This window comes from Cupressus sempervirens, chromosome 4, assembly GCF_028749045.1.
Source record: "Cupressus sempervirens isolate cs-2001-9-10 chromosome 4, ASM2874904v1, whole genome shotgun sequence".
In the NCBI taxonomy this organism is placed as follows: domain Eukaryota; kingdom Viridiplantae; phylum Streptophyta; class Pinopsida; order Cupressales; family Cupressaceae; genus Cupressus; species Cupressus sempervirens.
Window position 1 is genome coordinate 514,144,906 of NC_143121.1, and position 26,715 is coordinate 514,171,620.

Consider the following 26,715-nt stretch of genomic DNA (forward strand, 5'->3'; position numbering starts at 1 on the left):
TTGCATGAAAATATAGAAATTCGAATGAAGGAAAATGATCTCATGTTCTTGGGAAATAACTTGCAACTTCTTTGAAAAGAAGAAAAACAAAACACAAAGCAAACCATCAACAAAACTAAACACAAAACAAAAACATACCTTTGGTCTTTGACTCAAACATGACAAGAACAAAGTTACTCGCTTTTACAAATTCAAATTTAGAATTTGGGAAAATTCTAAACGCTCAAAAATGGAAGTTCTCATCTTATTTAAAGAAAAATTGCACCTAACATAGTACATCCTGGGACAAATGTACAAGGATGAATGAAAAGATGCAATGAAATAGCAAGGAATTGAAAACTTCAACTTACTTGGTGATCAAAGAACCAAATGTGGAGAATTGATAGATTTGAAGAAATTTTCTCTTCCAAATTCGAATCCACAAACAACTATATTGACTTCTTCAACTTTGCAAGTGATGGACATTAATGAATAATCAATAAGTTGTTTTTTTCAAAATACCAAGTAGAGGGAAGTTTTTGACGAAAAACGTGGTCTCTAGCTGCCACTACATGAATTGTTTTTGACAATGAATGGAAAAAACGTGTTGATTGATGGCAAATATAAGGCTAGAAAGTTCAAAATGATTTCAACTTAGACAAAAACGTGATCAAAATGCCCCAAATCTGGGCTTTTTAAACCAAAACGTTCCCACAAAATATCACAAAATGCATTGTTTTTTGCATGGATTTCAACGCCTAATGCATGGGAATGCATAAGGAGGCAAGAACGACCCTAGTTGGAGAGATTCCAAGTCATGAAATGGGCAGATCTGAAGTTTTCTAGCAAAAACGTGTTCTTGATATGCATGAACATGGACGTTTTTTGCCCTCTTTTGCAAAATCGTGGTCTTAAGATGTATTTGCATTTTTTTCTATAAGCAAATCGCACTCTATTAGGGAGTTTGCATATTTTAAAATGTATGCATATGGAAGCAAGAGACAAATCTCACTTTATAAGCCTCATTACATGTTTTAAAATGCATAGGAATTGGTCTCTTATGCAAATCACACTCTTGAATTGCATTTGCATGTTTTAAAATGCATGCATTCAGATTCTAGATGCAAATCCCATTTTAGAAGGGGTATTGCATGTTTTTAAACTTGTCAAAACCAAGCATATAGTGCAAAATCCCACTCTCCAAGGGTTATTGCATATTTTAAAAACAATGCATTTTCGTGTTTTTGAGCCTTTAGATGCAAATCACATTCTAGGAGACCTATTGGATGTTTTAAATTACATGCATTTACATGATTAAGTATTTCAAAATAACTCTCTAGTGCAAAATCACATTCTCTAGAAACATGTAAATGGGTTGGAAAACACGTATATGCACACCTTAAGTGATCAGTTAAGCACATGTCTAATTGATTTTTGAGGAAATATCACTTTATTAGGTCAAAAATAATATTTACACCATATAATTAATATATTATGTGCAAATACCATTTCAAAAAACACTATTTAACTTAGACGTTTTAAATTTAAATAAAAGATAAAGTAAATCAAACTATATAGTTTTAAATTTAAAAACAGCTCATCATGAAAATATAACATAAAGTGCTCTCTAGTCACTTAAGTGATAAAGTAACTTAGAAATATAACATAAAGTGAATTTATGTTATATTTTTCAAAAAGTGAATATCAACCTTAAAACATAACATGATATTTTAAATCATGCGATTGCATCTGGAGAGTCCACCTTTTGGGCACTTATTTGATCATATCTTTTGATTGCCAAGTCCGATTAAGCCCTAAGATATACCGAATCAATGGGAAAACCAAAAGCAATGATTTAAGAAAAACCAAAAGTCCAAAACATACAAACACATGCTAAAAAATGAGAAAAAGGATGATGAAGGCTTCAAAAATCAAGCTTAGGCTCAACAAACAGAAAAACTAAAAGGAGTTGACGAGAGTCTTCAGTAAAAGGAATCATTATATCAATTGGGGTCATTTGGTTGATCAATGTCGGCCAATTGAATAATGAACTAACTTATAGAAAAACGAAACCAAGTTGAGAAAGTTTTGTACTGTTACCTACATTTTTGTGGTGACAAAACACAAGACAACATATTCTAAGCCACATTTCAATGGACCTTAGATGTACCTCAGCACTCATTTTGCAGTTACAATTCCCTGGCTCTTGCAATGTGTTTTCCCAAGACAATGGATAGAAACAGAAGGAATGGCAAAGCAATTCATAGTAGTAAAGCTTGCAGAGCACATGCAGATAACAATTACAACTATTGTTGTTCATTTGATTCAATTTGTAAACAAATAATTATTAAAAAACCACAATTACAATAATGATAATTTGTGGATATCACTTTATTAGCCAATAGGCTTTTTCACCGGGACATCAGGCCACTGGAATCGTTTCACGCAACCAGACAACGGTCCCGGTTTTTATATGTCATTGTGCAAATTTTTTCAAAAAAGGGTGCAGCCGCTTTGCCAGCTGCCTGGACGACATGTGTTAGCTGAGTATGCATCTCCTAGGTTACAAAATCAGTGTCTTTCCTATGCATGGGCAGTGAAAGAGGGATCAGAGGCAGTTTCAAACTCTGTACTTGCTGGTTGTAAGACTGTTACATCTATTGATGCTGTTTATCCCTAAAAAGTGAGGGAAAGTCCCTTCATGAGTTGGCTGTATCAAGTAAATACATATCGCGGCGGGTGTAGAACCAGATTCACCAACTTTTCCAGCACCTTTTTGCCTAAGCCAATATGAATGCCTTGGAACAGAGTATGGAGGATTTTTTGTGGTTCTAACAGATTTGGAAGAAAAATTTGGGAACATAGTAAAGGCACAAAAATTGTTCAACTGTATACTGAAAACATATGTGTGATCTCCTGGACGCAATTTGTGTAAAATACACAAATTGGATTTGTTGATAAGGCTTTAGAAAATTTTAAGTCATTTCAATCGGCAGATCATCTCACACTTGATAAACGCAAATTCTTTCAGCAAAGAGGGAGAACATGTTTTCCTTCTCAGGCAATCAAATTCAACTAAAATATGAACAGAAAAAAATAGAAATGACCTTACATATAGAAGATCAGATTAAAATTGTGACTAAAAACATTATATAACAAATCATTATAGCTGGTTAGAAAGATAAATTGAAAGTTTTTTCCTCTTGCCCATTCCGAAATTGATGCTAAATCCAAGAGAATAGTTACATGTCTCATTTCATTTGGTGAACAGTATGCAAATGTGAAATAGATATGTATACATATTTTCTATTTAAAATGTTAAATTAATTCAAAAGCCTAATGAGGCAGGCACAGTGTGCAAGAGCTGCAATAAATGTTAAAAATCGGTTTGTGCTGGCATCTCTGCAGATGCAGGCAGGAAATGTGTATGGATTGTTTCATACAAATTGAGGGCTTTTGAAGAGGAATATATTAAGGGTAATATATCAGAGATGAAAAAAACAACAGTAAAGGTTAGAGAAACTAGATACGTTGAAATCCATTGTTGAAACCAGTATTCTATTGAATATAGAAGAGATGGGCTCTTTAAAATGTGTGGGGACAGTAAGAAAGTGGGGGTTGCTGAGCTCAAAATTAGCACCTTGACTGAGAAGATTGCAATCAGATTTTTTTGGAATGTGTAATTGCAGCTGCCAACATAATTTTATCTTTTGTAAGATGTTCAATGGTTGACGACTATTGGCTACACTCTTGTACCTGTTTTGGGTACAAGTGTTAGTAATTATATGCTTACTGAAGGGATACTATTTTTCAACTGTCTTGAAATGATTGATGTTGAAGTTGTTTCTGCTTTGATTTTTTTAGAAAGTAAGACATTTTGCTCGTGTCTTCCTATCATCAAATTTACATGGCACAAAGTGTCCAACTCCCAGAAGATGTTAAAAAATAATAATTTACTCTTGTGGAAGGAAGATTTAATAAGTAGCAGAAGAAGACAGAATCCCCAGCAAAATTAATCAAGCAATAAAATTTGTTTGGATTCTTATTATTATTCTATGTAATTATTCTCCCAAACCAAACCTTTGTTGGCCACATCAAGAGGGACTATGCATTCATTAGATGCATTTCTATTGAGATAGCGTTAATAATTATGTGAAATTGTTAACTTGTGTTTGAATAAATATTATATATGTTAGAACTATGAAGTGATTACAGCTTCATATGTTTGAACTTTGTGACATTTTTTTTGTAGAGGTGGCAGTGGCATTGATCTTGACAAAAGTTTTAGTTCACCTGATGGATTGAAGTCATTGTGGAATCATAATCAATCTTTATCAGTGCCAAGAAATGCCGCAGATGTAATTTTTGAGGTACAAGTCAAATCTCTTTTGCCTCTGGTGAAGATAATAGCTTGTAATTCTTTGAAAATGGAAAATATGTTGACACCTAGTGTGCTTCTGAAATTAACTTAATTTTCTAACAGGTACACGTAATGTTTGTCTCTCCAGAGCTTTTTTACTCACTGATCTTTTGTATTTCATTTTGCATATTTGTCTTTTATAAAGAATATCAATGTCCTATTTGATTTTAATGAACACAGTAACTACATCTCTAGATGGCCCTGTTAATATTTTTGTTATCCAGTGTAGCTTCTGTTATTCGACATCGCATGATGCTGAATGGAATAACTGTCAAAAACAATCATTGTTCCTTCAGCCTGCATTGGAATAAAATAAGTGACCTTGGATAAGTGTTTTCTACATATTGTCCTTGGTTTATTGATTTTAGTCACTTTTATCCTATGAGAACCGTATTCCTTGTTCAGTTGAGTGCTTAGCTATCCTCTAGAAGTGATCAAAATAGTTTTTCAAGTGGTAATCATTTTATATTTTGAACAGTTCTGATGTGACAATTGGTTTGTTTACAGTTTCATTTTTCTGATCTCTTATATAATAAGCCATTCATCTCCTTTGGTTACCAATAAGATTTTGGAACTGTGCCCATCTCATCTAGAACAACTAATAAATTTATATACAATGCCAATATACTTTGTTATCATCAGTACTGGAAATAGATGTTATTTGTTCTCTTGGGGATCCAAGTGCCCAGATTTGAAAATATTACTGGACGACCTTTCTAGCATGTTTATTATTTTTACCTTGTGTAATGTCAAAACTATTCTTATATTTCTTTGTTGATTATTCGAATGAGACAGTTCTTTTTCCTTTCCCAGTTATATTGCAATACAATAACTGTAATGTTTAGTTTTTGGAACAAATAGTCTAGGCGATTCCAAATCAATGATTCAGTTCAAGCTTCCCACCTTGGTAGATTGGGCCAGCCTTGTGACTGCTCTCCTATAAGGCACAATGACCTTTTGTCAGTCATTGGGTCTTGGAGAGTGAGAGCGCTTCTAGCCAATTGTTGCCTCTCAGCCTCTATGATGCTCACACAAAATGTCACCATGCAAATCATTGAGCTGCATTGTCACCATTCAGCCACAGCCAGTCAACAACACCTTTTGCAAAATGCAACACCAGCAACTCACTACTTTCATGCCACAAATTGTCACTGTTAGCCAAAATTCCTGCTCCGCAACTTGAGCTCCATATGGACATCACAGGACTGAAAAAACAAAAAAGTCGATGAATATCCTTTTTCAAGTATTAGAGAGCAGGCAAAACTTAAGAAGCAAATTTGAAGGGTCATCAAAATGGGAAAAGGTACAAAAAAATGCCCTAAACAATTTAATGCAAAAATTTCAGATGTGTAAATGATAACTGAAATTTTTGCATGTAGTTCCTAAAATTTTTGTAATAAGGCATATCTGAAAACTCTAAATAAGGCAATTACTCTTAAATCCTTATGAGCAAGAACTCATTGTTTGAATCATGCAATATGGTTGAAATCTTAAAGTTTGGTGTTCTTATTTCCTAGCTTTATTTGCTAATGTCAAGAGTGAACATTTTCTAGAGGAAGTCTAGGAAAGATTAGTAGCTTTGCTGATATAACACTAACTTATCATTGTCAATAAACTTTTTCCAAAGAAGATTCTCTCATATATTCAGTCCCACTGGCTTTAGGACAGAAGACTATTGTATAATATATTGTCTATATGATGAGGTTTATGGCTATACATGCATACATTTGTAAATACATTTGTAAATATAAAATGATGTTGATGTGTATGCATAATGATTTGGACATTGTTGAGAGATTAGGAGGTCTTCCTGAGTTAGCCCAGCCATAAGAGGAAATTGATAAATATTAGCAAAATGCTGTTGGGTCTCCTGATAATAAAATAGGCATGTTAGATATCATGGGAAAGCTATTGATATTCATTATTGAATAATATGAGGGACTTTTGTTGTGCAATTTGGAAATAGAACATTTATTTGGCATAGGTACCAAACTAATGCAATTGGTTTGAACTTTGAACATATCAATAAGTGCCAATATGCCTATGCAATTGCTTTGCCTCATCAAAGTCCTTGAGTCTAGCCTTGAAAAAAGATGATCCAATGTTGTGTCTAATGTGGCTTCATTGCCTTTTTTTGTAAATAGGCTTGAGCTTTAAGAGGTCACAAGGCATGATGGGGTGACATTTGGTGGACTCTTTTTGCAAACCTTCACATCATGCCCTAACTCATTTGCAAATGCCATTTGAAGAAAGAAATTCTTCCATTCCACACAGGGTTCTCTCAATTAACACAATGACTAGATTTGTAGGCTAATTAGGGTTTAGGCTATTGAATGTTTTAAGGTTTGCAAAAAAATCATAAAATCTTTAGTGCTTTAGTTTGATCATCTTTGCCTTTCAATATACCTACATCTTCAATGCTAAATTGTACAATATAGGTATGTCAAAAAGTGGTAGCAAAAATAAGACATTCTCTCGAGTCTCAATAAAGCAAACTTTTTAATGTATCGAACCTTCCAATATATCTTGTCTTGTATCCAAGTAGAGTGGTATGTTTGAGTGTAGTGGCATAAAAAGAGGTGGTATGGGAGATCTCAAGTCTATCTAATGGCTTGTTATTTAACCCACAACTAATAGCTCCTAGAAAAATGTTATATAATCCATATCCATTAGCTCCTACTAGAAAAGTGTTACTCATCTGCATGGTTACTAGGAGGTGGGGACTAGTACTAGTATGGGAATGGGGATAGGTATTGGTATGCCATTTTCATATGTGATGACAAAAATAGTAGTAGGGGACTCCCATTATTTTAAAAACATAGAATTGGAAAACTCGGAGATGACTATATTGTCAATCATTTGATAAAATTTCAATTGTGTACACCTCATAAGCCTTATTATTATTTTGCTTCATATTCTTAACTCTTAGGTATTCAACAAGCATATTTTCTACCACCAAAACCATTTGTAGGCTTTATGACAGTGTTACCCCGGCGCGGGGGGACGTCGAGACGAGTTTCGAGTGTAGGAAAAAAATGGCCTCAACTTGGGTATGGCGGGGGAGCGGAGGGAGGGTGGAGGGGGGGCGGGGGGGGGGGGAGTGGGAGGAGGAGGTTGCATAGTATATATATAATATATATGATTGAAAATGCTAATTATGAAATGATACTTCAATATATTACATAACATTAACATACCAAATATAGTTGAATACAATGAATAGAGAAAATTGAAATGCGATTCACCAACCATAAGTTCAAACTTGAAACTTGAAACTTCATAACCATTACTAATGACCATTTAGCAAATTAACTTAGTTCAAGATGCAAGACTCAAAATTCATTGTTTAAATATGATTCTATGAATATCATATATCATAAAGATGCTCATAATGACAATGAACCGAATAGCATGAAACAGTGAAATAATAATAATGTATCATAGCTATATCAAAGTGAGTACAATCAACAAAATGACAAAATGTTAATAATGAGAATGGAACCATCTCAAGTGCTCTCTAATCATCCCTTATACCGGAGTCCTCATCACTAGAACTACTAGACTCCTCATGGGTAAGATCCTGATCCTCTAAAGGAACACCAACTAGCCCTACATTGGCTTCTACTACATCATCATCCTCATCAATCTAAGCTGGATCCGCTGGCTCCACATCCCATCGTGTTGCAGGGCTCTCCTTGTACTCACGTGTCTTGCGATCTTTGAGCTGCAAGTAACCATGTACAACAACCAACTTCTCCGCTCTCTTAGAGGTAAGTCTGTTCCTCTTAACAGAGTGAATGAAGCTATAGGTGGACCAATTTTTCTCTGTAGTTGAGGAGCTAGACACCTGAGATAATAGAGTTGAAAGTTACAACTTACAAGTTACAAACAAATGTTCATACAATTTGTAACACATGATAAGTGGTAAATCAATGATTAATAATTATTGAATCAATGAATCATAAATTAAAATCAGTAAAGTAAAACTCTTAAAGTTAAGATTATAAAGGGCTGGAATTAGCAGTTAGTATTATAAACCTGAGAAAGTAGTCGGATGGCTAGTGAGGTGATCTTTGACTTTTGTGACCCATGACATTTCCACCACAAAATGGGATTCTTTTGTGCTGTGGTTTTGAGATCCACCTTTGCAATATCTGAGTATCCTACAAGTTACAAGTTTTAATGTTTATAACATAATATTAAAATAACTTAAATAAAGTTATAACTTATAAGTAACAATTAATTATTAAAAGAACTTATAATTATAAAGAGTTTAGAGCACTGAATCCTCCAAACTCTTTTGCTCACTTAGCTCCTTGCTGCTCCAAAACAATGAAATGAAATGGTGAAATGAAAATGAGGTCTATTGGTCTTATTAAACCTTGAAATAGACCACATGGGACCCACACACAATTAGGGTTAGCATGCCTAAAAAACAAAAATAAATAAATGCAAAAATACTTTTTATTTTTGACTTTTTCTAGCCATCTTCTTGGAGCACCCCGCGAGCACTCGGGAAGCACCCTAGGAGCACCTGCGCACCCAAGCACCTGCCACGCACCCGAGCACTGCGTCCCACCCGGGTGCTCGACCAGTGCGGTAGCGGAAAGTCTCCCGGCAGGGCTACTTGGGTGCATGATGCACCCGCACCAGGTGCGCCGGGGTTTTGACTCGAGTGCGCACACCCAGGTTATGCTGCTTTATGAAAATAATAGGAAACTAAAAGTCTATTATTGCATTTGTTTAGTTCTTCTAACTTTTGTCAGCCACCCATCAACACTTTATGAAAGTCATTCCCATGTAATTTATGTGATATATTTGAGAAACCTTGTTTGGAAGTCTCTCTTATTTTCAAGGGATGTTAATAGGTGATATAAATAAACATCATTTGAAGTTTCCCAATGTTTGGATAAGTTTCCATATAGTCTTCTAGTCAAGGACATGTTTCTGATATTGGAGGTGAGCACCGAGGGTTAGTATGAGTCTCTTGGAAACTATGCCTATCCACCAGTACTTGTGACAAGGCATCAAGTAAACACATACTAAATTTGTATGCCTTTCACATGATAAACTAATCATATATTTGAAGTGGAAACTGATTAGTCAACACCCATCTCGATATCTATTATTGAAATCCTCGATTCATTGATCTTCTGAATATTGGCGTAGGTTGAATCACTAGTTAACAATTAAACAATGTACTTTATCTGAACAATAATTTCATCTAAATAAATCTTATAACCTTATGGTAGAATAATCCCATGATACTCTTTATAAGTTGCGGTAGAATCAAGGGTAACAATTTAGAAAATGGAATGTCATGTAGCTAATAGATATTGTCCTTTAAGGGCTATAATGAGACTTTTGGAAAATTTTAAAGATTTTTTTGATTTAAAGTCTTCCATTAAACTTGTACGGTAGGCCTATTCTCAACGATTTAGTAGACATAAAACATGGTGTTAGTTTCTATTTCCCAAAATCTTATGAAGTACCAATGTACCAAAAACTTGTAATTTAATATTAAGCAAAGAAACCATTTATCATTTGATATACACCCACAAAAACCTTAGAAAAACAGGTACTCGTTCCTCCCCCCCCCCTTGGAGCCCCCTCAGAGCCTTGTGTTTTTGAGACGAGGACTTGGGTCATGGGATGGGGCGCAACCGCTACTAGGATGTCGAGGTTTTGGAATGCCATAGAAATCTTAATGATTGGAAATTGTCACACAACACCCAATTGGAAATGAAGCATGCAACACTCTATTGATCTCTAGATGACACCACTCAAATGGCTAGGTGGTTTTGTCCTAGAAACTATCTTGCAAAAGGATTTTTGTCCTCAAGCAAGCTAACTCTTGTTCATTTATAGAAGAAATTCATAAATTGAGCAAGCAACACTTTCTCGACAAAACCTCATTTTCCAACTTTTCATGGGAAAATGATATTTTATCTAATTTATGTATTTCTTTTTACTTTTTCCTCAAAGTTGTAAAATAATATACTATTCCTCTTTACCAACATTTAGGAACTTTTGTCTAGCCACATTTTGATTATTCATCATATGGACCTTTTTTAAATATAAAAATATAAGTCATCTTTTAATATAAGGTTTGGCGGGTCTACAATGTGTTATCATGTAAAAATAGTAAAGGAGAATCATGTAAAAATAGTAAAGGAGAATCGAAAAGTGATTTAGTGAGCTTTGTCTTCTTTGTCAAAGACTGTACAATCAACTCTTTTCTGTTCCTTAGGTTATAGATTGTATTGCATAGGTCATAGTAGAGGATGAAAAAGCTTATTGTGCTTTAGTGAGACTAGGAGATGTGCCATTATTTGTGAGCTTTATGATGTTTTTCTTCTTGTCATTTTAATTCCATTGGTAGGAGCCTCGCAAACTTTTTGCATTGTCCAATAAGCGTGTTAGAGTGGGGTTGCCGTTGCACCAAAAGACCGATCTGTCAATGGTCTATACAACCACTCAACTTATAGTACATAGGAAGTGGTTAAGCCCTTGTCACAAATCCCAAGGGGAGTGCTGAACAAATTTCCAAGAATCTCCCCCTCAGCGTTACCCAAGGGTTTGAGGATTCGAACCTGTTGCCAAGCTCTGATACCACTTGTTAGAGTGGGGTTGCCATTGCACCAAAAGACTGATCTGTCAATGCCTGATACAACCACTCAACTTATAGTACATAGGAGGCGGTTAAGCCCTTGTCACGAATCCCAAGGGGGGTGCTGAACAAATTTCCAACAAAGCATGGTTTAGCAATTTGTGCTTATTGAAATCAATTGCTAGTGGCAAAAAAGGTGAAGAGGTCATCGTGCTTTGATGGGACTAGGAGATATGGAAATGTGTGCGAGCTCTACAATGTTTAGCTTTTGGTTATTGCTTGCATAGGAGAGTGGATGTCATTTTGGTTTTGTTGCCATGATCCTCTTGAACATTTGTGAGCTTTATGATGTTTTTCTCTATGTCATTTTGATTCCATTGATAGGAGCCTGCCAAACTTTTTGCATTACCCTATAAGCATGGTTTGGCAATTTGTGCTACTGACATCAATTGCTAGTGGGACAAAAGGTAAAGAGGTCATCGTGCCTTGATGAGACTAGGAGATATGCAAATGTATGTGAGCTCTATAGTGTTTAGCTTTGGGTCATTGCTTGCATAGGAGAGTGGATGCCATTTTGATTTTGTTGCCTGAACCCCTTCAAATGTTTTTGAGTTGTTTTGGTAATATTTGCTTATTGACATTAATTTCTAGTGGATGCAAAGTGTTGATGAGTTTGTTTATAAAGAGATCTTTGTAGGTGGCAAAATCTGATAGTGGTACATAGAACTTTTTAACTAATTAACAAATAATTGGCTGGCTTGGGCACTGGGTGGAGTAGAGGATTACATAGCATCAAGTTCAAGTAGAGTGTATGAATGAGAAGGCCACATGCTTGGATCAATTGTACATGATGTGGACTCATTTTGTGGATGCACATAAAATGCCCCATGGATGGCAATATTACACAATTTTCTGTTTAACATACAACTTAGGCAATAATGTGTTTCAAATATTTCTCTCACCACTAGATGAAATTGCTAGTTGAAAATCATGTCAGAAAGCTTCCTATGGAGTAGTCACCCCTTGTGCAAAAGAGTGCATGAGGAAAGGGTGATCGGTTCATGGTAGAGGATTTATAAAATGTAGACATGGAAGAAAACAGTTCACAAGTGAAATACTTAGAACATAGATAGAAGTGGAATGAAATAAGGGAAGTAACTGTTAGATCATAAAAACATTCTAACAACAAAAAAAGTTGAAAATTGTAATCAAAGCGTCATGAATCACGATCATAGCATCATATACTTCAAGTTCAGCATCAAATATTCAAAACATTAAAAATTAAATCATAACATCTGTTCAAGTATCATTGTTTCAAGTTCAACTAATGGATAAATTTTTTATGATATTCTTCTTTAGTTGACTCACAAATAGAGCCAAGGCCATTGGGATCAAATTGCACCAATAATAGTACTGGCATCAAAGCCTTCAATTCATCAAGTGCATGCTGAGAAGTGGAAGCATCCAAGTACGGAATCGCTGCATTTATATCCCACCTCTTCACCTTGCTTCATTGTATTCTTTACTCGTGTGAGACGAGTCTCAAGTTGTAATGCACAAATACCAAGTACTCCACTCTTCTTCAATGCAACCTATGGCGCTTAACTGATTTCTCCACTCTTTTTGATTTCAACCTATTGTAACCTATGAAGACAAGACAAAGTAAACAATTAAGATAAAATTTATTAATCTTATAAAAAAAAACTACAAATTTATGAAAACAAAGTAAATTAATTTAAAAAAAAAACTTGTGATATAACGCTGATTGCAAGGGTCTGCAACATTTGGAGGCTTTGGCCGTGGAGGTATCGCCAACTATGAGCATAAACCGATGACGAAGAGCATCATTACTTAGACCTCTTGCATTCACAAACTCTATGAACTCATCCATAATCAAATCTCCCATATAAGCATCACTAAAGAGTCTTTCAAATGCTGCCTTGTATCCATCAGATACTCCTAAATCTCTATTGGGTGGCAGCCTTCCTGCTCGGTCATTATATTGAGTGCTATAGTATTGGGCATCAATGCATAGGCAAGCAGATGTAGAGGAGTGGTCATTTTGTTCCATCATTCTACAATAATTGCTTGTAATTCTCTTAAGGTCTCTTGGGGATCTTGCTGTTTTTCGTTACAATTTGCTTGATTTTCTCAAGCTTTGAGTCTATGCCATCATAGATCTCTCCAAAGCAATGCCTATCTATGTTAGTGTACCTAAGCATGCTCATATTGGGCTCAATTAACTTAATGTGATAATTTGCACATTCTCACCATAAGTCCTCCAATATTACAATATTGCAAAGTGCCTCTTTCACTTGCACAAGTTATATCAAGATGATTACATTTGATGCAAAACAAGTCTCAACAACCCGTGACATAAATTAGAGCCAAAAAAATGCAACTATTAGATACATACTTTTAAAAAGAATAGGTAACACAACCAAAATATGAAAATAAAAAATTGTAAGATACTATTTAAAAATAATTAAATTACCAACTTGAGTTCAAGTTCACTTACCTTCAGTAGTTGCCAATGTAAGAAATTTTGTAAATGTTCCTTGAGTCATGTGGTGGTTTGTGATGAACATCTTGATGCCTCAGCCTTTGCATACACCTCTTTAAGCCACCCAATTTTGTTCCTGATATTTTGTAGCATAAGATTGAGTGAATGGACGGTACAAGGTGTTTAAAAGATACGCTGATCTTGCTCTTTAACCAACAAACCAACATCTGTACAATTCCTTGCATTGCCTGTTATGATTTGGATAACATTTCTACCATCCACTTGTTCAATAACAAAGATGAGAATATTAGCAGTAAATGACCCATCTTTTACTCGCCCGTCACAATCCATAGATTTCAAAAACATTGCTCCTTTAAAGGACACTGCCAAGACATTGATCAACGATGATTTGTTGCAACTTCCCACCCATTTGAAACAATTGATATGTCTATCTCAATCCATGAATCCTTTATGGGATTCAATTGATCATAAATCCCCTTAACCTCTTGACCCCGTACTCTCTCATAACTGGGGCCCTTATACCCTATGGAGCTTCATTGACACTTTTCAACATCTTCCAATATGTATTGCGTACAATGGTAAAAAGCAGCCCATTGCAAACAAGCATCTTACCACATCAATGTCAACAATTTCTTGGCTCTGATTTTGGAATGCAATTTCTAGTGGTCCCTTTCTTTTGTGTATAAGAGGTGCTTTTCTTTCAGTATCAAGGCTAGTTGAGGTAGTATAGAAGGGGTGGTCTTCTATGACAACATTTATAGAGAGGGTTGCATTCCCTTTGCTTTTTTAAACTTTTATTGTTAATAGTTGTATTTCACCTATGTTCTTCTCTCTTCTGTTGCCTCATGCTTTGTAAAATAATTTTATAATAATGTTCTATTTTCTATAGGCGCACCTTTTTCCCTAGGGCATTTCTTGACTCTTCTTCTAGTGTATCCATACAAATGGCCTACCACATGAAAATGTGAATTATTCTTTTCTACATCACAACCCGACATTTCCAGCGACATGTACCATCTCTTGGAAGGGGGGTCTTACAATTGCAACATACTTCTACAAAGGACAAACATAATAGGGTTCTATTCTTTGTTCGGTATAGCCACTCCAGCAAAAATGTCTTTTATTGATTATAAAAATATTCAAGTACATGGCTTTCCACTTGATTGAGTTACAATACACCAAGAAATCACATAAATAGATTGCTTAAGACTCTTCCATCTCTCACACGAAGAACTCTTTGAGTCTGAAAAATAAGACCCTTCATTTTTCCACATATTCAACACTTCATATTTCCATATACAGGCCTCTCTACATGACACATGCCCTTTTACATAATATTAACTTAAATATAATCATACCAAGAAGCACCAGAATCTATATACAAGGCAGGAGATTTCACATGATTTGCAAGTGTTTTAGCCATGAAGGCATGAAAGGTAGAGTCTGTTTGCTTCGCATACTCAACAACATTGGCTTTAGGTTGAGACCCTCCCTGCTTCCATTGTTGGGAAGCCAAATGATTGCAACAATCCTTGAGTAGACATCCATATTTATGAAAATATGTATAGTCGACCTCCTTCTTTGAACCCTTCTCATGAGATGAGTAAGATTTTCCTTTATCCTTGTGAAAAGGTTTAGCTGCAAAGGTTTGGCCTGAGGAGGACGAAGTGGCACTGCTACCAAAATGTTGTTTCAAACGATCTTGCTATTGGAGTTTGATGCACAAACTAGAAATTTCAGATCAACATTAGTTGAAGTAATGGTGAGAGTTTCTATAAAGTGCTCATAAGATTTAGGTAGACTCTTTAGGGTGATGACTACCATATCTTCTTCCTCCATTTTCTAATCAATAGCTTCGAGTTGATCTCGGGTATCCTTAATCTTTGTGAGATGCTCTTGTAAGGAATACATTCTGATATAGGAGCATCTTGCATGGTTGGAGGTATTTTGGCTAGTGTTGTGGATTCGCTCACCAAATAGTGGTGCTCGGTCGCTGAAGGGTCTAGTTTTAGCTGAGGAGCTCGACATTCATTGTATTGCTCGGCATGCTTTGGGAGCTCGACATACACTGTATTACTTGGCAATGCTTGGGAATTTGTTGATGCTCGGCTTGGTTTTTCTCTAGCACTCGGCTTGGTCTTGGTTCTTGTTGGTGCCGAGTTGTTTGTGAGCCGACTTTTGGTATTTAATTTATGTAGGGGTATTTAATTTGTGTTGTAGCCGACTTGTGGCTCAACATATACTTAATGTAAGGGATTTAATTTAGTTTGTAATGAACTGGGCCGACTTGTGGCTTAGTTGAGTATAAGTAGGGGGTCTTGTAGAGTCTTTAGGCATTATTATTGAGGTGATCCGTCTTGGAGAAGAGGATGCGAACTTTGAAGTGCTAGTAGTTGCGGCTTGAGAACCAGAGGATTTGCTTGGTGGATTTGAGGGTACAAGTGTGGTTCTTCTTGGTGTTCTTATCTAGTTGTGGATTTGGACTAGTTGGGATTGGGATTGTAAGTTGGATCTTGTGGGATCTTGCAGAACTGATATTGTAATTGCTGTTTGTATTTGGCTCTAACTTGGAAGGGCTTACAGCCAGGCATATTGCATGTAATCAGTTATTTTTATGAGGAAAGAGTTGCGATTTGGTATCGGATCTTGCATCATTGTTACTTCTTGTTGTGTTTCCGTTGTGTGGTTATTTTTTGGGGGTTTGGACATCTCCTTTGGCATTTCTCCTGCCTTGCACTATGTCACATTCATCCGTCATGATGGAGAACAACTTGTTTTTCAGGAAGTATGCTTGAGCCTTGTCTGATGTCTAATGCAACTCCTTTAAAATGCCTCTAGATTTCTGATGCTAACTTGCCATAAAGAATCTGAGGCAACTAATCATCTATGACGGAGAGCTTGAGAAGCATGACGACTGCTTGATTCTTGTCATCAAACTTGTCCTGGTCTGATCCATCTGTGGTAGGATGAGTCTCTCTTCCCAAAAAAACGATCATCAAGGCAATTATTTTCGAATATTGTTAGCATGTGCTGTTTCTAGGTGTTATAATTTTTGACATTAAATCTCTGATTGCCTTCCAATATAATAATATTATGTTGGTCAATGATGCCATCTTGCATGTCTCCTAACACATATAAAACTAAAAATAAAGAAGAGACAGTAGAACAAATCTGAAACACAAATTTCAAAGAAAACAATTGTGGCATATGCAGGTATAAACTTCAAAACAATGAAGTACAACTGGCACGTATTCTGCGAAAACGTTTCCTGTTGACCCTCAAAAATCTGTCAGACCCAGAAGAGCTCTCAAAAAACCTACAAAGAATCCACAATTAGAATCTGAAATGATTAAATCAAACTGAGGTGAGGAAAGAAACCTTAGGTGGCTGTGGAAGAGTGAAGGCATTTCTACAGATAGCAGAGAAAATACAAAAAAACCTTAGCCATGTGGAACATAGAGGCTGATAAAATAATGCAGGCGTCATAAATAAACATAAATCATCTTGCAAATAATGTAGAAGCACGTTTTTATAGACGCAATAATGAAAATAAACCATATCATGTGGTAAAGTCAGAGAAAAATACAGTCAAGATGGTTATGTGGGCTGGTTTGGAAGCTAAAACGACCATGTTAATGGTTGATTTGAATCAGAAAAGGCAATATCAGAGCTACCAGAGACACCGGAAGAGCCTGTGACGGAAATACAGAGAGAAATGAGCCACAAAAAAGAGCAGCGTGGGCAATATAACCATTCCTGGGCTCCTGAAATAGGATGAAAAATATACAGGTACGTACAGATAGATCTGCGAAAAATTTGTCACAAATGATGAAGAACACAACCCAGAGAAGATTTGAAACTATTAGACCAAATAATTTCAATGAAGAAATTAGGTTTATTTGAAAAAATCTAATCAGCTCTGATATCATACTACTGAGAAGTAATTAGCAAATGATCAGAAAGATCTTTATATAGAATTTACAAGAATACAAAATGGGCAAGTTTTTAATAAGAAACCAAAGAAGATTGAATAAACGATCTTATCTACAAATTTTGCATACTATACAAAGATGACCATCAAATAGTAATGAAATTATGTTCTAATAATTGCATGGAATAATAAAATTTGGTTCTGATGAAAGAGAATTCCGAGTCTCAATAACCTCATCTTCATTGTCAGTAGTAAATGAATTTAGTTGATGATGAAAAAAGGTTGTACTTTTGCGTGTGCAACCAAGTGGAGCCAGTATAAATGCATTTGGATTTGTTGCAGCTATCATGGCTTCTTTTGTTTTTCCCCTTTCCCTCTTTATGCAAGTCATATTTAGCAAGAAGTGCCTCCATGTGTCTAATAATCTCTGGATTTGTCATGGTACAGTCTTCCGCACCATGTCCAGATATTCTAGCAAGGTGGCATTTTAATCTATTCACTTTACCTGTCATCCATTTGCCATATTCCGTGCAATTCACCTCTCCCTTTTTATTCCTCCTTATTCCACACTTCCATGCCTCATATTTTTTTTCCTGATTTTAGGACTGCCTTTCCCTTTTTATTTGAAGTTGACATAGCTGTTATAACATGAAAAAAATAAAAAACAATCAATAGGGTTTTATGGAAAAACAGCCAAATATTGATAATGAATCATTTGATAACAATAGGATTAAAAAACAAGATACAAATGCAAGGAAATAAGTCAAAAAGGGAAGTAGAAATCAATTTGCTAGCATTTCCCCTCGTTTTTCAAGATTTTCTTGATTAGTAATGGAAGGGGAAAAAAATTCTTTACTTGGAAGTATCCTGCTGATTTCATGTTGATTCTTCAACCTTTCCACACCCTAAAACCCTGTTATGTTCAAGAGCAAAGAGCAAATGAGAGTTAAAAAAAAACTATTTTATTGCAAGGCTGGGTGTGTTGACTGGGTGACGCGAGGCCAGGTGACTCATGAATCCTGATTTAGGATTCGTGCAAGTCCATGACAAAATATTGCGAGTCAGTTTGCAGTGACTTGGCTTGTGAGTTCATGGCATGTCAACTTTGTTCGCCATTGGACTCATTAGTTCGCGAGGAGACCTGCGACTTTTTGAACTATGGCTTGTCCTTTCATGTGCTTACATGAGAGTATAATTGAGTTGTAGGAGCTGTTGCAACTAACTTTCATGACACACAAGTGGAATCAGTGGAGTGTGTCCAGGATAGAGTATGAGTTAAGGGTGAGGGAAATGGTGAATAATGTTACTTTTTGGGTTGACACCAAATACAAATCCTCTGTCATATCCCTAGTTTTAATGCTTAGTTACCGATTCTCTGCTGAAATGACTGGATGCTGGTTCTGATGCGTCTGAATGCTTGGGTGCGTTAGGATGCTGCACAAATTCTCCCTGAAAGTGCATCCTGGGACTGTGGGTTCTTGGAGGATACACTGCATCACATCCAACAAGAATCCACACGTCTAGGATGTGCTTCCTAGGAGAATCCGGAAAGCATCCATGCCCATCTAGAAAGCACCTGCAAAAAAAACGCCTTTTAGATGTCAATTTTAGCATGTATTTAATTGATGATGATGAGAATAGGGATTTTTTTGAGAATCCTTATGATTCTGAATGACTGAATTTGATTGGTGAACGTGAAGCTGAACCATCAATGGTGAAGCATCATGCTATGGAATGGTTTATTTTTGTATATTTCTTGCATTTCTTTGCATACATAAATTTTAGTACATATATACAATATACTATCAATAGATTTTTTGATCTTCAGCACACCATGAACATATATATACATATATGCGCTGCAGCTGCATCAGCATCAGCATCAGCATCAGAATCAGCATCGGTAACTTAGTTTTAATGGTCTGTTAGACTTCTTCCCGTAGATGGGAAAGTTCTTTAGTCATATACTTGGAGATTCCTTTTCACGTGGCTATCTATGCCTTGAACCAAGGTCTATTAGACTTCTTCCCATACATGAGGAAAGGATGAGGAGGGGCTTCATGAAGGCTATTCAATATATGTATTTTGCAAAGGATGTGGCTTTAATCTGCTTAGAGTGGATAAAATTTACCAAACTTTGGGTTACATGAGGTTGAGAAAGATAGACAGGGAAATGCAAGCGAACTCAATGACTTGGTGGTGGTTTTATGGGTCTCCATCAATTATTATCTACGTCTTCCATTTGGATCTAGTGGTTTGTGGCTTCTTTGTTCATAAGAGGAACTGGTCTACAGACAACTTCATTTAGTCAAAAGTAATTCACTTACTTCTAGGAGATTAGAGATACCTGTGGTTGAGCACAAATGCCTTATGGCTCATAGATCGCAAGATGATTGATTACAAGGATTTCCCAACAACACATTAAGATGTAAAGCTCGAGGAACTTATGCAAATCAATGAGGATTAGGATGGACATTAAGGTTGGTCTTGGTTCTGTTGCAGGAACCAGGCAAGTCTACCAGTTCCAATTGTGAGGAGCATTCCATGGCCTTTGCATCAAAAGAAGAGCTGAGTTAGTTATTGTATTGTGTAGTTTTATACTTTGTAAATTGAACTTGAAAAGTTCCTATAAATTTTACTTATTTTTACATTAGTTGCTGACTTAGAGAGATTGTTTTTTGTAATTTTTTATTAGAAGTTTAGACTGTTATAAAATCTTTTAACACCAACTCCCTTTACCTGCAAACTCCGAATTTTATATGCCATTGAGAAAACTGCATTCACTCATTACCGAATCCAGTGAAACAAAATATTATTTTGTAAACATAGTTTAGGACATGTAGTTATCAGTAGCATTTCAGATATACTCACCTTTGAGGTTCTTTTTCTTTGCAAGATATGCAAGAATCCAAGTTGGCCTTTGACATGGAGGGGGAAAGGTTGTGCCAAATTTTGAAGATTGGAACCTTCCTCACACTCATCGCACCATAACCCATCCACATGTCACCTTGTGTAATGGGGTATTTATCGTATTTCTGTGAGGGGATTTTAGCTCTCATCATGCTACTTATGAGTTCTCTATTACTAGTAAACCTTAACCTCTTTGACGATCTTTTGGCAAGTATATCCTTGGATTTCTAGTTCCTTTATCAGTTGAGTACCTAAAAGTTCTTACCATCTTCTGATTCTCTGTCAAAAGTGAGCCCCTTGACTTCGCACCTTATGGAACAATTAGCCTGAAATAAAAGAGGCATCCGCTCAAGCTATGAATTTTAGAATATGCCGGGAACAAAATGGAGTGACTGGGAAATGCTTCTGACATTTAATACTAAATCCCAGAGCATCATATTTCTTGCAGTGGTTTGTCTAATAATCTTGAAACAAACAGTGTTACAATTAAGTTATTAATAAAATGGCCATCATAAACTATTTAGTGGGGATTAGCCCATGATGCTTTTTTCTGGCTGCACTGCGGTAAATTTTTATTCTTCACTGCTTAAGATATCAAGGATCTGAAATAAATAAACTGATAATGCAAACAGTTGGCTGCATGTATTGATATAGAGTTTAAGAACTAATGTGATTTGGACAGCATGCTTTTGATTGAAATAAGGATGTAGCATAGCAGGTTATTTTTTCGAATCAGCAAGCCATGTTAGAAAACTAGTCTGTGTGGTAAGGATAACTTCATATTTTCAATGTTACTTTTAATCCATACATTTTTCTGCCTCTTCATACAAACGTTAAGATTGTATTACTATTGAGTTTTTTTTGCATGCTATTTGTGATTGTAATTTTTAAAGATCGCTTTGCTGGCTGTTCATATTATATTATTATGATTGTTTGGGGAGTGATAGAAGCATCTAATATTTGACTTGGCATTGCAGGAGATGGGAATATTTGTAAACCAGGATGATGATGCCCTTGGATTGATCAAACATCTTAATGAGCAAACATCTTCTGCTTTTTTGGAAGCAGAAGAGATTTTGAGTATTGATCCTGCTAAAGATCCTCTTTTGAAAAATAATCAGACGTTTCCAAATGTTAAAGACATGGTTGCTGAGGATGAATCAAGCTATAAAGAAAATATGTTTTCTTTGGATGGTAATTTTGGAGGAGAGAGCATATCTCCATTTCCAACTTGCTTTTCGGTATGTAATACATATTACACTGCTCATTTTATGGTTTATATATATCTGAGTATTTCTTGCTTTGCATATATTGTTCATTAAAATTGATTTTGTTTTTGCTCAGAGCTATAATTTTTGGCTTATCTGCTTGATGCCTATAATTTGATGAGATAATTATACCTTTGTTAACTTAGATTAAAATCAATTGTAGTCAGCCATTTCCAATTGTTTGATGTTTGAAAAAATGATTTTTTTTAGCCTTATTCTGGAATTTAACTGCTGGTTGACCTTTTATATTATAGACTTGCTTTGGGTCATAAATGTCTTAAAGAGAATTTGAACTCCCTATTAGAACAAATTAATTTCTGCTAATGGTTTAAAGGGGCTAGACTATGATATGAAGAAAATAGATCGTGTAAATTTGCTTGAACTATTGACATTATTCAGTGCTAAGTTATGGATTGATTACTTGATTGCAGTTTTCTTGCACGTTGTGCTTTCTTATTTTATGTCTTTTTAACCTATTTCATCTCTGATGTGAATGATATCAAAGGTGCTATTTCAGGTAATTTATACCTCTTAGAAACTTGGCACCACAAAACCATCTGAATTGCTTTGTTTCTACCAATGGATTTTTTGTGGCCTTGAAATATTTGAATTTAAAAACGTTTATGACATAGAAGGCAGAGTTAAGAATTTGACGAGTATGGAAGTACCAATAAAATGAAAGGTAACAATACAATAGGAAAATGATAAAAACCAGTAGGAAAAGAACGGTTTTAAAGTTTATCTTTTTTAAGGTTTTAAATTTAGAATTCATAAGAAGAAAAAAATCTTGAAGAATGAAGAAGAGAAATAAAGACTAAGAGAAGGAAGTTGGGGCTATTTAAAACAAAGACAATCCCATTTATCAGCTCTTTTTATGCAACTGAATTACCATGTTTAAAGGAAGATTTTTCTCTTTGTTGCTTTGAATTTTTTAGAACTTCATAATTTACATAATAGAGAGGGAGTAGACAATATTAGGGTTTACCTAGGAATCTAAGACAGAAATAACAAGAAAAAAGTTCAAATAAAATGCTAGGTCAAACAAAGGAAGTAGATAGATATCATAATATGGTTGTTATCATTCTACCATTTTGATTTTCAATTTTGCAATCTTTGAACATATAAATCTTGAAGGAATGAGAGAAATAAAGATGGAAGTGTTTAGGCTTTTCACTTTTACCTCTTCCACATGTTCAAAAATCTGTTAAAAGGGAAGTCAACCACTTATATCAGTTCCTTTTGTGCACACAATCACCATTTTTTAAAGCACATTTAACCCTTGGAAATGAACAATTTCACCCTCTACTATGGCAAAATCAAAACAAAAGTGGAATTTTAGAGATTAAAAAATAGAATGAGCAATTGTAAATATGTTTTAAAACTGAGTTGCAGATTTGGGTACCGGTACAGGTTTGGGTATGTGGGTATGGCAATTTTTTTTCCTTTGGGTACGAGTTTGGGTTCCTCAATATAAATATATTGATCGTTATGTGTTGTATAAATTTTGGCCGACAAGTGACTTATGGTAGATAACTCTTGCACATTGAGACAAAATCATGTGGGATTGTCCTACAACATAACGCTACCACTTCAGAGGGTTCAGTATCCAAGGTATGCAATTTTTGTTGAAGTCTAGAATTCAAACTTTCTATTTGTTAGAAAAGTTGCTTTTCTTTATGATTGGTAAAAGACTCAGGTCAATTTGTTTTATTAATATGAATAGATGTACAACCCAGCTCAAAAGGGAAACCGGTAGGAAAGGATCGGGTTAAGAAAACCTCCAGTCTTGCTCCAAAAAATAAAATAAAAGGACTCTCATGTTTACAATGTTGTACATACATTCCATTATTGTAGACCAGGATAGTGTAGAGGATTATGACTTTCCATCATTTATAGATGCTATGAATATAATACAATGTTTCTGCATTTCTTTCCAAATTTAGAATCTTTTTAGTAAGCAAGCCTGCCTTCAATCTTTTGCGAGGACCTTCTAATCCTCTGCCAGAATAAACTTTGGCTTTTTGTTACCTGCAAAATACTCAAGGACATTCTCCATAATTCTTGACATTGTTTATAAAACCAGGACATTAGAACCATCCCATGCATTCATATTTCTTAATTTGATATTTAGTATTTAGCTGCTACTTTAACATTTAAACACTGCTAGAGTACAGAGAACAATTATATTACCATAAAATGTTTATCTGATTTAATAATCAGAGAGACTAATTCTTCATAAAAAACCTTGTTAATATTTGTTCCTGCTATAACTACTGATTCAAGCAGTTCTGAAAAGTGGAATGGATGCTATTATTGGAAGTATACCTTCCATACTCATATTCTATCTATTAAAATATATAGTTATGGAAGATATACTTCCTCGAGATCATGCTGTCCTTTATTACACCCAGAACCAACTCGTTGCCTTCATGGTATTGGACTAAAATAGTATCTTCAATCCAAATTTAAAATCAAGTATGCTGGAACCACAAACAAGGATCTTTGTTTATCGCAATAAGATAAAAGCAAAGACTAAGCCAATCTAATATCAAAATGCATAAGATAAATTTCTTTTTCCCAACACTCTTTACCATCCATTACGAGAAAGAAGACTGCAGATATGACATTATAGTACATTCCATAGACGGAAGATCTTGTCTTCCTCCCATGATATCCACTAGGCTGTCACACCTCCTTCTATCATCCACTTAGCAGACAGGTTGAAGTATCATTAATAGCCGTATTCTGGAGGCATTATCTTTATACCAAGGCTGGAGTTCAACTGTTCAAGCATAATACGCAGGGTTCCAAGCTGATATATGTATTTTCTATAAATTTTGTATTCCATCACTGTATAGGAAATACATGCATACTATAAATGATGAAAATCAAATCTTACACATTAAGTAGCAAAAGATACACTAAAGTATCTGTATTATCCTGAGCCGAGATAACCAAGATAAAGGACTTTGCAGAGATAACCTTCTACATGTGAATCTGAGAGATAATATTATTAACTAATACGGAATACCTCTTTACTGAAAGGGCCAAATATGAAGAGACCCACAATAGTAAGATCAGTCAGATGCTCCATTACCATTGACTGTTTATAAGAAAATCCAAGTTTCAGGCCAACTGTAATCTGCTTAAAATCATAATAGTGCAGGCGTAAGGCAGGGTATCCCTGTTCATATCACAAATAAAAGTCAAAGCCACTTCACTTTTGTTTCTAATCTTTACATGGATAACCAACCTCTGTCTCACACAAGGTCATCTACAAAAGAATCAAAGATTTAATCTATGATTGACAAATCAAGCCACTAAAGTCCAGCTACCCAGCTACTTAGTAAAACTGAAGACTAATGCATATGAAAAAAAAACATAGCATTCTGACTGTAGAAAAGTTGCTTTTTGCCTTTTCATTGTCTTGAATTTAGGACATAGGCATGAAAATTAGAAATTTCTATTTTTATATGGCTGTTTTTTTCTTCTATTAGGCTGAAAAGAATAGATGGCAATTGCAAAAGGTCAATGATGGATATTCATGCTTAATCAGGTGAAAATGGTATGATGAGGTAGTAAAATGATATAAAAATCATTGAAATTAGAGGTTTTTATGGTCAAGAGTTTGATAACGGAAAGATGGAGCAATTTTAATGAAAGAGTTACACGTTTCTTAAATCAATTAAAAACTCATCAAAGTCCACCCCAAGCACTAAGGGCTTGTCCATAGTGGGTGTCCATATAATTAAATCCGTCATGAGAATCACAGTAAAATAAAAAAAGAAATACTTGGCTTATTTTGGACAAACAAATAACACATATTTCTTGCAATAACAAAGGTAGAAACAATGAAAACTAGCATTCTGTAATGCTCCTTTTTGTAAATGCACTAGTTTTTGCTCTATACCAAAATTCCAAGTACAAGAAGAAGTATAATAGAATTAGAAACATACATGTACCTAGTTGAGATTCTGCAACATGATCCACAAAATAGATCTTCCTAATTAGAAACATTAAAAGCATATATCATTTCAACTAGGGTTAGGAACATTAATTTAATTATAAGATATATATACTTTATTGATGGAGCTCAACCATAGGAGCTAGGATAAGGGGCATATTAGGGTCCCTTGAGCAATCCTTTACAATCATCTACCGTAGGCGCAGGAGCGGCTATCATCCCTCTTGGCCATCATTGGCCTCTTTGACATCCATATGAGGGGGTGTTTCTAATGAGGAAAAGTCGTTTACAATCCTATACCCTAGGGCCAAGAGTGGATACCATCCCCCTTGACCATCATGTGGCTCTTTGCCATCCATACGAGAGGGAAGGACACTCTAGACACCCTATTGTAGTTTCCTCAAACTCTTACCTTGGTTGACAACTATCATATTATGTTAATGGACTAATCATGACAAGCCCTTGGCTATGAAAGAGATTTTGCTTATTTATTTTATTCTTCTGAAACCCACCAAATAATAGATTGTATAGTGTTCATGTTAGTGGGTTTGTTATTCTTTTAGATTTTAGAGTCGATTAAAATTTGGGTGCTTCCCTTGCAAATTTGAAGGTTACTTTGGGAACATATGTCAAACCCTATTGATTTAACCTGGCATCTTACTAATTGTAGGATGTCTCCTAGACCTAGAAGAGGATGTTTATGTGTCTACACATTTGAGATGGCATATTTGAGCTATACATTCATAGCCTCAGTCGTCAAACCCTGCACATAGGAGCCACCACCAAATCTTAAGACTACAAGATCTTTAGGTGCCTCAATAGTTGATTGATCTACTTTAGGTTACACTACCACCTGTAGTAAAGTCTTCTCTTGTAGATCATTCTCAAGTTCTATGGAGTATAGAGAATGGAACAATATCATCCACATTTAGAGCTTAGACGAGGTTGGCATTTGGCCCAACTTGATCCATTGCCTTGTGTATGATAACAAGATGTGGGGGCATGGGGAGGGTTTTTGGAGATACACAAGACTAGACTAAAGAGTTGAAGAGTTGTTATCTTTGTATCTTCCTACCTTTCAGGATCTATGGCTGGTGCAGTCTGCTTTT

General features: G+C 35.4%; 1 protein-coding gene across 1 annotated transcript in view; it reads left to right on the forward strand.

The window, feature by feature from the left end:
* LOC149562189 (transcription factor MYB3R-1-like) overlaps positions 1–26,715 on the forward strand; it is an 86,388-nt gene that overhangs the window by 54,255 nt on the left and 5,418 nt on the right. Inside the window, exons 9-10 of the mRNA XM_089825733.1 lie at positions 4,232–4,349; positions 21,352–21,615. Coding sequence (XP_089681859.1) covers positions 4,232–4,349; positions 21,352–21,615 — 382 coding nt within the window. The remainder of the gene's footprint in view (positions 1–4,231; positions 4,350–21,351; positions 21,616–26,715) is intronic.